This window comes from Pseudorasbora parva, chromosome 12, assembly GCF_024679245.1.
Source record: "Pseudorasbora parva isolate DD20220531a chromosome 12, ASM2467924v1, whole genome shotgun sequence".
NCBI lineage: Eukaryota > Metazoa > Chordata > Actinopteri > Cypriniformes > Gobionidae > Pseudorasbora > Pseudorasbora parva.
This window is the reverse complement of record NC_090183.1, coordinates 8,027,075-8,041,646: the sequence shown is the minus strand read 5'-3', so window position 1 is coordinate 8,041,646 and position 14,572 is coordinate 8,027,075. Positions and strand designations below refer to the sequence as shown.

The following is a 14,572-nucleotide window of genomic DNA, read 5'->3' as shown; positions in this document are numbered from 1 at the left end:
TGTGTGTGTGTGTGTGTGTGTGTGTGTGTGTGTGTGTGTGTGTGTGTGTGTGTGTGTGTGTGTGTGTGTGTGTGTGTGTGTGAATGTGTTTGTTTTTATCACCTTGTGGGGACCGCGACCTGACAGCACACTCACTTTGTGGGGTCCCAAAAAACATGTGGGGCCATCTTGCTGGACCCCACAAGTATTATCATTGAAATGAATAAAAAATGCTTTGCTGATGTGTCTAGTGCAGAAACTGAGTTTGGCCCACAAGTGATGAAATTTTTTTATGTGTGTTTAAGTGTGCTAAGATTTTGCTCAGTACTGCCCCCTAAACTAGCTTAATGGTATTGCACCCTCACACACTTACACACACTATGAGCAAATGAAAGGCGTGCTTGTTTGTCACGTGGGTCAGTACCAAGACAACGGCTTACGGTACATCGTTTGAAGTGACGTGAAGTGTCGTGATGACAACGATGGATGACGCTCACAGGATAGGAGAGTTTGGAACGTTCCACGAGGGAAAAATGTCTTCGCGGGATTTTTGAATATAAGGTAATTTACCGAATGACATGTCTTTACACCTATGCTATAAATTAATTAGAGAGCAATAACCTAGATTACTTAAAAAACATTTGTAGTAACTTCCGTATTTTGTTATAGAAAGTATATAGAACTAGCTGCTAGTCAACGACACATTATCTAGCAGTCAGCCTGACATAATGGCCTTGCTAGTTCAGCAACTGTTATTATCTTAGTAAGTTAGCCACCATAGATATGGTAACGTTAGCCACTAACTGTTAGCTAAAATACAGGGATGCAAACAGCATTTCGGCGCATCCCGCTTTTTTGTTTACGTCAGATTCGGTGACTAGTGTGTATGGAGCTAGAAATATGATTTATTTTATTTTTCTGTTTACCTCAATGCTTTTGTATGTTATGTATGGCTAATCACATGTGATTTATACCCTTTTTGCATAAGTAAAAATTAAAAAAAAGCTAGAAATATGACAAAATGATCTGAATTTGAATTGTATAAATCTGAATTATTGGCAAGTGTAATCTAACAAAATTGAATACCGGTATTATATTGCATTTTACATAATCCTGAATTTGAATTTTTTTTAAATGTTGAATATAGAACATTTGAAATTGAACACATCTGAAATGTTTTTATGTCGAAATTGTATAGACATGTATTTTCAAACAGCAGATATTTTGTTCTGAATTAATAGACTGCAAATATTCAGTTTTTGAAAATACAGATTCAAGATTTCAGATGAAGAAATTCAGATCATCAAATTTAATGTTCTAAAATTCAAACCTCAGAAAATCAGATGTATTTACACATTCAAATCTACCCATCAAAATTAAATAGCATTTACAAAAATTCAGAACAATTATTTCAATTTAATTAGTAAAAATACCTGATTTGTATAAGTGATTAGCCCCTTAGAGTATTTTAAAATTGGTGCAATGAGTCACTTTCTAGATCAAACGCCATTCTAATTGTTTATTTATTTTTTTAAAGCTTGTTCCAGACAAGTGGACAAGCATTAATGTCAATCCCTTATTATTCTGATTATTGCAGAGGTCTTTTAAACAGTGGTACAGAGAAAAAAAGATGTTTTTAGAAAAACATTTGGGTGATTTGAGGATGATCATTCTATGAGTCCTATCAGATTAAATGCTTTATTTGCGCAAAACTCATATTTAACGAGTTCTTTGTCAACAGGTTTGAAGTAATTGCCCTGACAATGCATATGCACAAGGTAAGTAAAGTTCAAGTAGCCATATTGAGTATACTATCTTTTTGCATTCTTTTGAGTAACTTAACTTTGCTAAAAAAAAAAAATTTTATTCTTGTAAAATGATAACTCGTAGTGAGAATCAATCTTAAACTTACACAGTGGAGTTGCGTAAAGTTCCTGGAATATCTAATTTGGTCTGACAGAGTTATGTTGGACATGTGTTCCTGATATAATAAAAGTTTTTTGGTGTATCACATGTAATTGTGTTAACAATTCATTATAGCCTAATTAGTGCAATTAAATTATATTCGGCACAGGGGGATGTCACGATGAGGAGGTTGCGACTAAAGCCGGAAGGTGTAGCACTGCAACATGTGCGCAGTGCCACAGACAATGCATGTTTTTTGGAGGCACAACACATAAATCCAATAAAAGGCAAGTTTAACATGGAATGTTTTACAAAATATGTTCAATTTACCACAATTCTGGATTATTTATGTATATTTTTGTTCAATGAATTTAGATTGTCTTTACTGTCAATAACAGTGATTACACAGTGCTCTTGCATTCTTGCCACATCAAATGTGATATCTTTATGTATTTTATGTTGCTAGGTCGTGGTGTGTTTGCCGTGTCCCCATTTCAAAGAGGGGATTTTGTTGTCGAATACAGAGGAGAAATCATTGACTCTACTGAATCTCAAGCTAGGAGGAAGAAGTATCATCCATCACAGGCAGTTTTTATGTTTGACTTCTACTGGCAGGGCAAACAATGGTGGTAAGAATTTAGTCAGCATTCAAACAGGTTACTTTTTTAATAGCATACATGCAACCTTCAATAACAATCCACTATATAACTATGAATATATAAGGGATGTCAATTTACACAAATTCCCATGATCGATCGTCATTTAAATTTACGATCAATTACTCGATTAATCGTTAACATTAATACTGAAATATGCGTCTACAGCAGTGGCTTATAACTGACAGCATGACAGGATGTGCAAATGCTGCTCAAAACGCCATGTTCTTCACCAAATGAATGAGAAGGATTTTTTTTTATCTAAACAAAGTGCTATGGGATTGTAAAATTAGTCGATGTGATTTTATAATTTAATGAAATGACTTATTTAATAACCAAATATAACCTGTAATACAACACGAACGCCGCCTCAGATCTGTTATTCAGAATTTGTGGACGCACTTGCAAGAGCAATGTGCTGAAGCGTCACCTCAACCCAATTAATTCAAACGATTTATTAAAATATTGTTTTCATTAATGTTATGTAATGTGACAGTCCCAATCATAGTTATTATTAGTCGCGCGTTGCTGTTTGAACGTGAGCTGAAGCCGATGTGCTGAATCAACACCGGTAAGTTACACTGAAACTTTGCTAGCACGTTATTTAACTCAACAAAAAGCTTCCTATATGAGATTAATCAGATTTATATAAAGTTAACAAAATATTACAAATTATATCTGCACAAAATGATGCGAATGCACAAGTGAACTTGAATTGAGTTGCTGATATTCATATTCTGAATGGGAGACGCGTTGTGTTCACGCGCTCTGAACACGGCACCTAAACCCAATGACTTTACAACCCTTTATTAAAACAGTGTTCTCATTTCTGTTAAATAATAGAACAGTCCCAATCATCGTTATTATGCATTGCTCTGTATGCGCTAAAGCAGAAGCACTGAATGAAAAGCGGTAGCCATACGTTACACTGAGGCCATTTGCTAGTGCATTTTATTTCGCGAAAAGAAACGCATCCTTTATGATTGATCACATATAACGTTACAAAATAAATGTAATATTACAAATTAGTTCAGCACAATCTGATGCGAATGCACAAGTGCACTTGAACTAAGTTACATGAGTCAGAATGCGTGACTCATGTTGTGCATGTGCTCTTCCTGGATCAACGCAATGAAACACACGGCAAATAAACCCAAATACTTAACAATCACAATGTTTTATTACAATAGTGTTCTCATTAATGTTGTGTAATATGACAGTCCCAATCATAGTCATTATTAGCTGTGCATTGCTGTTGGAGCTGAAGCTGATCACGCAACGCTTTTACTGCCGCTCACCTCTAATGTTAATTAATAACCAAATGCATCCTTATGAGATAAATCAGCTAAAGATAGGCCTGCACAAAAGAAACAATATTACTACTTACATTTGCACAAAACAAAAGGCTGCGAATGCACATGCAAACTTGCAGTCATGATGGAGGTGTAACTCCAGCTGTAAAATGGTCCCAAACAGAACTCGGGCACGCTCGCATCATTTTTCCTCCCGTTTCGCGGTTGAACCCTGCTTAAAGGGTTAGTTTACCCAAAAATGAAAATAATCTCATAATTTACTCACCCTCATGTCGTTAGACACCCGTAAGACCTTCGTTCATCTTCGGAACACAAAAGAAGGTTTTAGTTGAAAGCTGATGGCTGAGAAAGGCTTCAGATAGGCTTTCATTGACATTCAGTACATTTTTTACTCACTCGACCCATAGAGGCACTAAAAACATTGTTACAAAGTTCATCTCACTGCAGTGGCTGTACAGTTATGTTACAGCGACAAAAATAGTTTTTGTGCGGAAAAAAAAAATCGAAATAACTACTTTATCCACTAAGTTATTGTCTTCCGCGTATGTCTCGGACGTGAACTCACGAAGGACCACGACGCATGCGCGAGAATATGACGCAGTCCGCCGTACGGACACCTGACCCAGAAGCGGACATTTGTTTACAAGCTTTAGTTCTTGGCTTAGCGGTCAAAATGGGGCGGCTAAAGTGTGCATTTTCTGGATGCCCAAACCGTGAGACTCGACCAGTAAACGTAAAAGTGCTTTATCAAATCCACGAAATGAAAGGCTCACATTTCACTATTTCCCATGGAATGATACTGAACGCATGAAGCTGCTGGCTGTCCAGCGGTTGAGTTACCGCTTTGATACGTCAAGCAGTTGAAATTGTGCGGTGCACATTTTTCACCAGACAACAGCTGTGCCCAGCCTGTTTTTACAAAACAAAGAGGTATGAGTGGAATCGTAATGGGGAGATCGTCAAGGGATAAAGCAACGATATAGCAGTGTAGTATATGATTTCATTTTTTTTAAATGTTATAATGCTTTGGATGAATATGTAAAGTACTTACTATATTACTGAGTTACTATATAAACATTAGACTATGAATGATTAGTTATATGCAAGTTAACTCATAAATCCGTCACTGTGAAATAAAGTGGACTTTTACAGCTGAAATGATGAGTGAATTAAGCATGCTTGGAACAATTACAGAAGAATATTGTAATGCATCACAATCAGGCACAAGGAAGGGAGACAATTACAGCTATATCGTTAGGTCGGCTGAGAAGTTATTTTTCGCAGCTTGTTTATTAACTTGTAAACATCAGTTTATTGTGTAATATGAGACAGTTGGGTCTGTGTCTTTCCGCCGGGTTCGATTCCAGCGATCAAATAATAGAAGGGTCCATGTCGGTTCTGGGTACTATATTTTTTGGCATTTCTCGGATCTGCACGGGTCCGGGGCCAGTTTTTGAAATAATAGACGGGTCTGGGTTGGTTCTGTGTAGAACGTTGCTGGTCTCTTCGGGTTCGGGTATGAATTTTTGGACCCGTGAAGACCTCTCTGTTTTACAGTAATGTTAGCTTGTGGCTGTGTTTGTGTTGCAGCCGCTTCCATCTCTTCTAGTTCATTATTTGTATACTCCGGTTCAAATAATTACGGATGAACAAAAAAATGCAAATCCTCCTCTTTGTAGAAATCATCTGACATATTTACGAATGATGTAAAGCACAATCAGTGTATAATTCAACAGCTTAGATACGGCGCGTCTTCCCTTTCTCTGCTTGTAAACAAACGTCCTCGCTTCTGGGTCACGTGTCCGAATGGCGGACTGCGTCATATTCTCGCGCATGCATCGTGGTCCTTCGTGAGTTCACGTCCGAGGCATACGCGGAAGACAATAACTTATTGGATAAAGTAGATATTTCAAAAAAAATTGCACACAAAAACTATTTTTGTCGCTGTAACATAACTGTACAGCCACTGCAGTGAGATGAACTTTGTAACAATGTTTTTAGTGCCTCTATGGGTCGAGTGAGTAAAAAATGTACTGAATGTCAATGAAAGCCTATCTGAAGCCTTTCTCAGCCATCAGCTTTCAAATAAAATCTTCTTTTGTGTTCCGAAGATGAACGAAGGTCTTACGGGTGTCTAACGACATTAGGGTGAGTAAATAATGAGATCATTTTCATTTTTGGGTAAACTAACCCTTTAATTGATGATCGATAAGTCTTATCGATTAAATGTCTTTTGCCAATTAATCAATCATCGATTAATCGTTGACATCCCTTATATATATATATATATATATATATATATATATATATATATATATATATATATAATAACAACAACGCAATAAGAATGCACTTAGCACATGCATTGATACTAGAAACTACGATCACAATTCCGCAATTGGCTGGTGGCAAGGCAACGTAATGACATACAATTAAAAAAGCCACCTGGCAAAAAAACTTGACAAATTACACAAACCCATTTCCCTTCAGTCGGTTGCCTTTGAACTTAACAGATCCTTCTCCCTTTCACTGGTCTGTGTGTTCCGGGGCCTTTGAATTTACAAAATAAGCACTGATATCAATCCCACAAGAAATCCAGGATTTGATTCAACCACACAAAGTCATGTGACCTTGATCTCAAGCTTATGTTGAGCTATAGAAAGGCCTTTATATTATTTTAGGTCCTGAAAATTATTTTTATTTATCATTTGTTTTTGGCTTCTTTTAGCATGGATGCTTCTGTGGAAAATTGATCATTGGGGAGGCTGGTCAATGATGACCATGTTAAGCCTAACTGCCGGATGAAAAAAATTGTTGCAGATGGAAAGCCACATCTAGTCCTGTTTGCTTTAAAAAACATAGAGAGGGGAGATGAACTCACATGATTATGGAGGAAGTGATTGGCCTTGGAGGGTAAGGTATACTATATTACGTGTGGGTTAAAAAAAATGTTCCTTACAATTTTGTCATTTTTTCCATTGTAATATAAAAACAGGCACTAACTTTCCTAGCAGAGTTGGATAACAATTGGTTGCTTGAGCAATGATTAAAGAATTGACTGTAATCTATGTTTTAGGTTGATAAAAAACGCAAAAAGAAACAGGTGGGAAGTTCTGACAAAACGGAGGTACAAGACACCAATGTGGTTTCCCCTTTAATTCTGAAGGTGAGCCTCTTTAAAATGTTACGTTCCTATTCATTTTGTTTTCTGGTCTACCCTGGTGTACACTTGTGGGGTCCAGGTATCAATTCTAGAAATCCTCAATCTCTATTCATTTTGTCAATGTAACAAAAAACATTCCTTTTAATTGGAGTCTCTTTTGGTAGCGACAGATTTCTTCCACCACTTGGTCATATGTTGGTGTATAAGCACATGTTCATACACACGTAAACTGGTCTACCCTTGTGGGGTCCAGGTATCATATGTTGGTGTATAAGCACATGTTCATACACACGTAAACTGGTCTACCCTTGTGGGGTCCAGATATCAATTCTAGAAATCCTCAATCTCTATTCATTTTGTCAATGTAACAAAAAACATTCCTTTTAATTGGAGTCTCTTTTGGTAGCGACAGATTTCTTCCACCACTTGGTCATATGTTGGTGTATAAGCACATGTTCATACACACGTAAACTGGTCTACCCTTGTGGGGTCCAGATATCATATGTTGGTGTATAAGCACATGTTCATACACACGTAAACTGGTCTACCCTTGTGGGGTCCAGGTATCAATTCTAGAAATCCTCAATCTCTTTTCATTTTGTCAATGTAACAAAAAACATTCCTTTTAATTGGAGTCTCTTTTGGTAATGACAGATTTCTTCCACCTCTTGGTCATATGTTGGTGTATAAGCACATGTTCATACACACGTAAACTGGTGTACCCTTGTGGGGTCCAGGTATCATATGTTGGTGTATAAGCACATGTTCATACACACGTAAACTGGTCTACCCTTGTGGGGTCCAGGTATCAATTTGGCTGAGAAGTCTTGAATTTAGACTGTTCAAAATCAATGCATTGAATTGAATTCTTTTGATGATTAAACATGGGATTTTGCACATGAATTTGGTCATGTGTGTTTTAATGAGTACAAACGTTGTTGTTCATGAGTTTATTGCTGTAGGGTTTGTATTCACAATTATTAAATGTATTTATGTTACAGGTTGATGGTGGACATTCTACTAATGACGCCTTTATAAAACGCAACAAGTAACGGGTGGAAAGTTCTGACAGAACGGAGGGACAAGACACTGCTGTGGTTTCCCCTTTAATTCTGAAGGTGAGCCTCTTAAAAATGTTACGTTCCTATTCATTTTGTTCTCATAATTTGAGAAAAAGTATTTGAATTGTCTCTTTTAGTATTGCCCAAAACAGATTTCTTCCACCACTTGGTCATATGTTGGTGTATAAGCACATGTTCATACACACGTAAACTGGTCTACCCTTGTGGGGTCCAGGTATCATATGTTGGTGTATAAGCACATGTTCATACACACGTAAACTGGTCTACCCTTGTGGGGTCCAGGTATCAATTCTAGAAATCCTCAATCTCTTTTCATTTTGTCAATGTAACAAAAAACATTCCTTTTAATTGGAGTCTCTTTTGGTAGCGACAGATTTCTTCCACCACTTGGTCATATGTTGGTGTATAAGCACATGTTCATACACACGTAAACTGGTCTACCCTTGTGGGGTCCAGGTATCATATGTTGGTGTATAAGCACATGTTCATACACACGTAAACTGGTCTACCCTTGTGGGGTCCAGGTATCAATTCTAGAAATCCTCAATCTCTATTCATTTTGTCAATGTAACAAAAAACATTCCTTTTAATTGGAGTCTCTTTTGGTAATGACAGATTTCTTCCACCTCTTGGTCATATGTTGGTGTATAAGCACATGTTCATACACACGTAAACTGGTCTACCCTTGTGGGGTCCAGGTATCAATTCTAGAAATCCTCAATCTCTTTTCATTTTGTCAATGTAACAAAAAACATTCCTTTTAATTGGAGTCTCTTTTGGTAGCGACAGATTTCTTCCACCACTTGGTCATATGTTGGTGTATAAGCACATGTTCATACACACGTAAACTGGTCTACCCTTGTGGGGTCCAGGTATCAATTTGGCTGAGAAGTCTTGAATTTAGACTGTTCAAAATCAATGCATTGAATTGAATTCTTTTGATGATTAAACATGGGATTTTGCACATGAATTCGGTCGTGTGTTTTAATGAGTACAAACAGTGTTGTTCATGAGTTTATTGCTGTAGGGTTTGTATTCACAATTATTAAATGTATTTATGTTACAGGTTGATGGTGGACATTCTACTAATGACGCCTTTATAAAACGCAACAAGTAACGGGTGGAAAGTTCTGACAGAACGGAGGGACAAGACACTGCTGTGGTTTCCCCTTTAATTCTGAAGGTGAGCCTCTTAAAAATGTTACGTTCCTATTCATTTTGTTCTCATAATTTGAGAAAAAGTATTTGAATTGTCTCTTTTAGTATTGCCCAAAACAGATTTCTTCCACCACTTGGTCATATGTTGGTGTATAAGCACATGTTCATACACACGTAAACTGGTCTACCCTTGTGGGGTCCAGGTATCAATTCTAGAAATCCTCAATCTCTTTTCATTTTGTCAATGTAACAAAAAACATTCCTTTTAATTGGAGTCTCTTTTGGTAGCGACAGATTTCTTCCACCACTTGGTCATATGTTGGTGTATAAGCACATGTTCATACACACGTAAACTGGTGTACCCTTGTGGGGTCCAGGTATCAATTCTAGAAATCCTCAATCTCTTTTCATTTTGTCAATGTAACAAAAAACATTCCTTTTAATTGGAGTCTCTTTTGGTAGCGACAGATTTCTTCCACCACTTGGTCATATGTTGGTGTATAAGCACATGTTCATACACACGTAAACTGGTCTACCCTTGTGGGGTCCAGATATCAATTTGGCTGAGAAGTCTTGAATTTAGACTGTTCAAAATCAATGCATTGAATTGAATTCTTTTGATGATTAAACATGGGATTTTGCACATGAATTTGGTCATGTGTGTTTTAATGAGTACAAACAGTGTTGTTCATGAGTTTATTGATGTAGGGTTTGTATTCACAATTATTAAATGTATTTATGTTACAGGTTGATGGTGGACATTCTACTAATGACGCCTTTATAAAACGCAACAAGTAACGGGTGGAAAGTTCTGACAGAACGGAGGGACAAGACACTGCTGAGGTTTCCCCTTTAATTCTGAAGGTGAGCCTCTTAAAAATGTTACGTTCCTATTCATTTTGTTCTCATAATTTGAGAAAAAGTATTTGAATTGTCTCTTTTAGTATTGCCCAAAACAGATTTCTTCCACCACTTGGTCATATGTTGGTGTATAAGCACATGTTCATACACACGTAAACTGGTCTACCCTTGTGGGGTCCAGGTATCAATTCTAGAAATCCTCAATCTCTTTTCATTTTGTCAATGTAACAAAAAACATTCCTTTTAATTGGAGTCTCTTTTGGTAATGACAGATTTCTTCCACCTCTTGGTCATATGTTGGTGTATAAGCACATGTTCATACACACGTAAACTGGTCTACCCTTGTGGGGTCCAGGTATCATATGTTGGTGTATAAGCACATGTTCATACACACGTAAACTGGTCTACCCTTGTGGGGTCCAGGTATCAATTCTAGAAATCCTCAATCTCTATTAATTTTGTCAATGTAACAAAAAACATTCCTTTTAATTGGAGTCTCTTTTGGTAATGACAGATTTCTTCCACCTCTTGGTCATATGTTGGTGTATAAGCACATGTTCATACACACGTAAACTGGTCTACCCTTGTGGGGTCCAGGTATCAATTCTAGAAATCCTCAATCTCTTTTCATTTTGTCAATGTAACAAAAAACATTCCTTTTAATTGGAGTCTCTTGGTAGCGACAGATTTCTTCCACCACTTGGTCATATGTTGGTGTATAAGCACATGTTCATACACACGTAAACTGGTCTACCCTTGTGGGGTCCAGATATCAATTTGGCTGAGAAGTCTTGAATTTAGACTGTTCAAAATCAATGCATTGAATTGAATTCTTTTGATGATTAAACATGGGATTTTGCACATGAATTTGGTCATGTGTGTTTTAATGAGTACAAACAGTGTTGTTCATGAGTTTATTGATGTAGGGTTTGTATTCACAATTATTAAATGTATTTATGTTACAGGTTGATGGTGGACATTCTACTAATGACGCCTTTATAAAACGCAACAAGTAACGGGTGGAAAGTTCTGACAGAACGGAGGGACAAGACACTGCTGTGGTTTCCCCTTTAATTCTGAAGGTGAGTCTCAGGGCTCTACACTAACTTTTTCTACTGGTCTTACTTGAGTTACTAACTCTTTTAATTACTGGCTCTAGAACATTTTTTGGTGTCACATGTTTTCGCTTTGCACTAATGACTTTTTGAATGTCATTGCTGGTTGTTACTGACAGCATAGGGGATTTTCTATTAAGACAGTCATGGTGATTTTATAGTATTTTTGTTAATTCTTTTTTTTTTATCTACAAGTCAGTTTTCAATCATAATCACATCTTTATTTTTGAGCTTTAGAGTAATCATCAATGTATAGATTTACAACCATTTTAGAAGTTCTCCCTTTCGTAAAACATTTGTTATTGCAATTCTATATTCATACAGGTAAAAAAATTCCCAGTGAATTCCTTAGTTGAGTACACAGATTCTGAAGTCAGCTCTGGACCAGATCTTTCTTCTCCACAACCTGATACTGTTTCAGATTCACCATCTAGCAGCATACAGGTTGGTTCTTTCTGATTTGCATTAACTGTTTCATTTATTACAAAACTGCACTTTCAGTAGATGTCATACTGTTTATTATTTGTTTCTCCTTTATAGCATCTCAATAGTAAAAGTGTTGTGGAAGGAGAACATGTGCAAAAGCTTAGAAGGAATAAAAGTATTCTGGTAAAGCAAGCAGCATTTTTAAAGATAGTTGTTCTATTTATAGGCAACTATTACATGTTTGCTCCCTATTTAAAATTATTCTCCATTAGTCAAGTTTTTATGCAGTGAAACTGAACATGCCATTTTTACAAAACACCTGCCTCTTTGACGGCTTTGCTCTGTTATAGTGCTGGGCGGTATACCGGTTCATACCGAATACCAGTATTTATTTTTGTTAAGATATGAATTTTGATGATACCGTAATACCAGTATATGTCACTAAAACAAAGTTCTGGGCGCGGCACAACACGGGTCCCTTTTCACTGTGTTGAGAGCACAGCCCAGATGGCAAGGCTGAATCCGAAATCGCCAACTGAAGCATCAATCAATTTTCCCTTCGTTATCCGCTTATATTATTCACTTGAAGGAGTGAATGAAAACAAGAGCGTGAAGTCGGACGGCCATTGTGTGTACATCATCTGTACACTCGTTATTGTTTTGGAGACCACTGCAAATGGCTGTCCCCACAAATAAAGGCTGTAGGGGGCGATCTTGGAGAATTCGAACTTCATGGGGCGCACATATGAGAGCAGTTTCTGGGTAGAGAGCCGTGATGAGATAAACAACGCTCACCATATAGAACAGATTCAGAGCGGAGCGAGTGCGTTAATTTTCATGGACTTATTTCAAATACTCTAAGTTAGTAGCCTGACAACCCAGAGCCACATCAAGATGTTTGGTCTGGAAACTCTCCATTGATGGCTCAATCTGAGGGGCGGGATAAACGGTTGTCTTTCAAACTCCCTCTGCACGTGATAGGATAGCGCTACACCAACTGGAGCAATGAAGGTGAAGCAGAGGATGTTGATAGATTAAACATTCGCTGTATCCGGTCGGCTAAACTCCGAACACATCTTCCCTTCTTAAGAATGACTTCAGTGCCGTTCTTTGTTCTTTTCTCAGAGAAAAGCTTAACTTCCAGAGTCGCGGTCAAAGCTGATTCGAAAGACCGCCGTTCGCCAGCTTCTGTGTTTACTAGAAGCACGCAAGCGCAACTCGGCCGTTGTCATTATGGCCCCGCCCGCCGACTCTATACACGACTGTGGTGTTCTTAAATGTATTGAAAATATCCTTAGACCGTCTAATGTTCTTCACATTTCTCCTTCGTTTTGGCAGGATGGTTTTATATAGGGTTATATTTTTTGAGGTGCCCTCAACTTTTATTTTTTTCTCTCTGTATTTTAATATTCATGTGTCTGAAAAGAGTGTGTTGCATGTCTGTGTTTTATTGGCTATTTCCCTACATTATCATTTTGTGGGGTTTTGCAAACATTGTATTAACTAGTGTGGAATTTTTTCTACAATATTCACAGTAAACTAGGGCATTCTAGTCAATCTACTGCAGTATTTCCTCTCTCAATCAGTAGAAAATGTGGTTAACACCTGGTCATGCATAGGGGAAAAAATACTGTCATATACTGCGAAACCGATATTTTAGAAAAAATACTGTGCTATAAATTTTTGGTCATAACCCCCAGCACTAGCCTGTCATGTACATTTTAAACATGTACATTCTCTAGCTCTATTTTTTTATTATTCATGATTTCACCATACTTGATTTTATATATCAGCCACTGACACTGTGATGTGACAAAAGATAAGGATTTCAGCAAAGTATGGTATGATTTTCTATAGGCACTGTAAACTTATGAAGACTACACTAATCAAAAAAGGCTCACATGCAGTATTTGTTCTTTTTTAATTAAGTAGATTGTGTGGTGAGGCCACCCTTGCCAACACAGGACTGCGTTGAGGACACAGCTGAGTCATGTGCTTCAGGCAGTAAGATATAAAATGACACAAAGCAAAAATTATCTCCAAAAAATGGTGAGTGACTTTTTTTCAATCTGATTAACTGAAAGTGATACTGTTCTCTAACATTATTTGTGGTGAAGAACTCAGTTTAATTTAAAGGAACTGTTTTGGTAGGTGATTTGCTCATGGGTTTGGAGAATGCTAGCAAAACTTAATACATTTGTCCTGCTTTCAAGTTTCATTAATTTCATTCTCATTAAGGTCGCAAACCAGCCAAGAAAAGAAATTGGCAATTGGAAATTGGAGGTAGACGCAGTCGAGAAACGCATGATGTCGTTCGTTAAATCTCATCTCGAAAGGCTGCCTGTGGTTTGTGCCTCAAATCTGAGCCGGAAGCCTTAAAAGAGAGGGACTGGCTGGCTATAAAATTTTACATAAAAATATGTACGGATATATGCATGCCCTGCAAAGAAAAATTTGAGTGTTTTCTGTCCATTTATTGTATGTTGTCATTAGCTTATGAGTGATAGTGTTACATCGTAATGAGTTCCTGATTGGTTGTTTAGTAGGGATGGGTATCGTTAAGATTTTAACGGTATTACTACTCTTATCGATACTGCTTATCGGTCCGGTACTTTAACTGTATTCTTATCGGTACTTTTTGAGATTTTTATATATATATATATATATATATATATATATATATATATATATATATATATATATATACGGTCTTGTTCAAAATAATAGCAGTACAATGTGACTAACCAGAATAATCAAGGTTTTTAGTATATTTTTTATTGCTACGTGGCAAACAAGTTACCAGTAGGTTCAGTAGATTGTCAGAAAACAAACAAGACCCAGCATTCATGATATGCACGCTCTTAAGGCTGTGCAATTGGGCAATTAGTTGAAAGGGGTGTGTTCAAAAAAATAG

The 14,572-nt window shown here is 37.1% G+C and overlaps 1 protein-coding gene and 1 long non-coding RNA gene across 2 annotated transcripts; both read left to right on the top strand.

Moving 5' to 3' along the window:
• Positions 1-428: 428 nt before the first annotated feature.
• On the top strand, positions 429-7,006 carry LOC137093449 (N-lysine methyltransferase KMT5A-A-like). Its single transcript, XM_067458259.1, has 6 exons — positions 429-540; positions 1,721-1,757; positions 2,054-2,171; positions 2,351-2,513; positions 6,582-6,766; positions 6,930-7,006. Exons 2-5 carry the CDS (start codon positions 1,743-1,745, stop codon positions 6,604-6,606), a joined length of 321 nt encoding a protein of 106 aa, XP_067314360.1. The 5' UTR covers positions 429-540; positions 1,721-1,742; the 3' UTR covers positions 6,607-6,766; positions 6,930-7,006.
• Positions 7,007-7,843: 837 nt separating this feature from the next.
• LOC137093448 (uncharacterized) lies at positions 7,844-14,318 on the top strand. Its single transcript, XR_010908461.1, has 6 exons — positions 7,844-8,134; positions 9,165-9,281; positions 10,004-10,120; positions 11,083-11,199; positions 11,557-11,676; positions 13,588-14,318. It is a non-coding gene; the product is annotated as an uncharacterized lncRNA (long non-coding RNA).
• Positions 14,319-14,572: the final 254 nt, after the last annotated feature.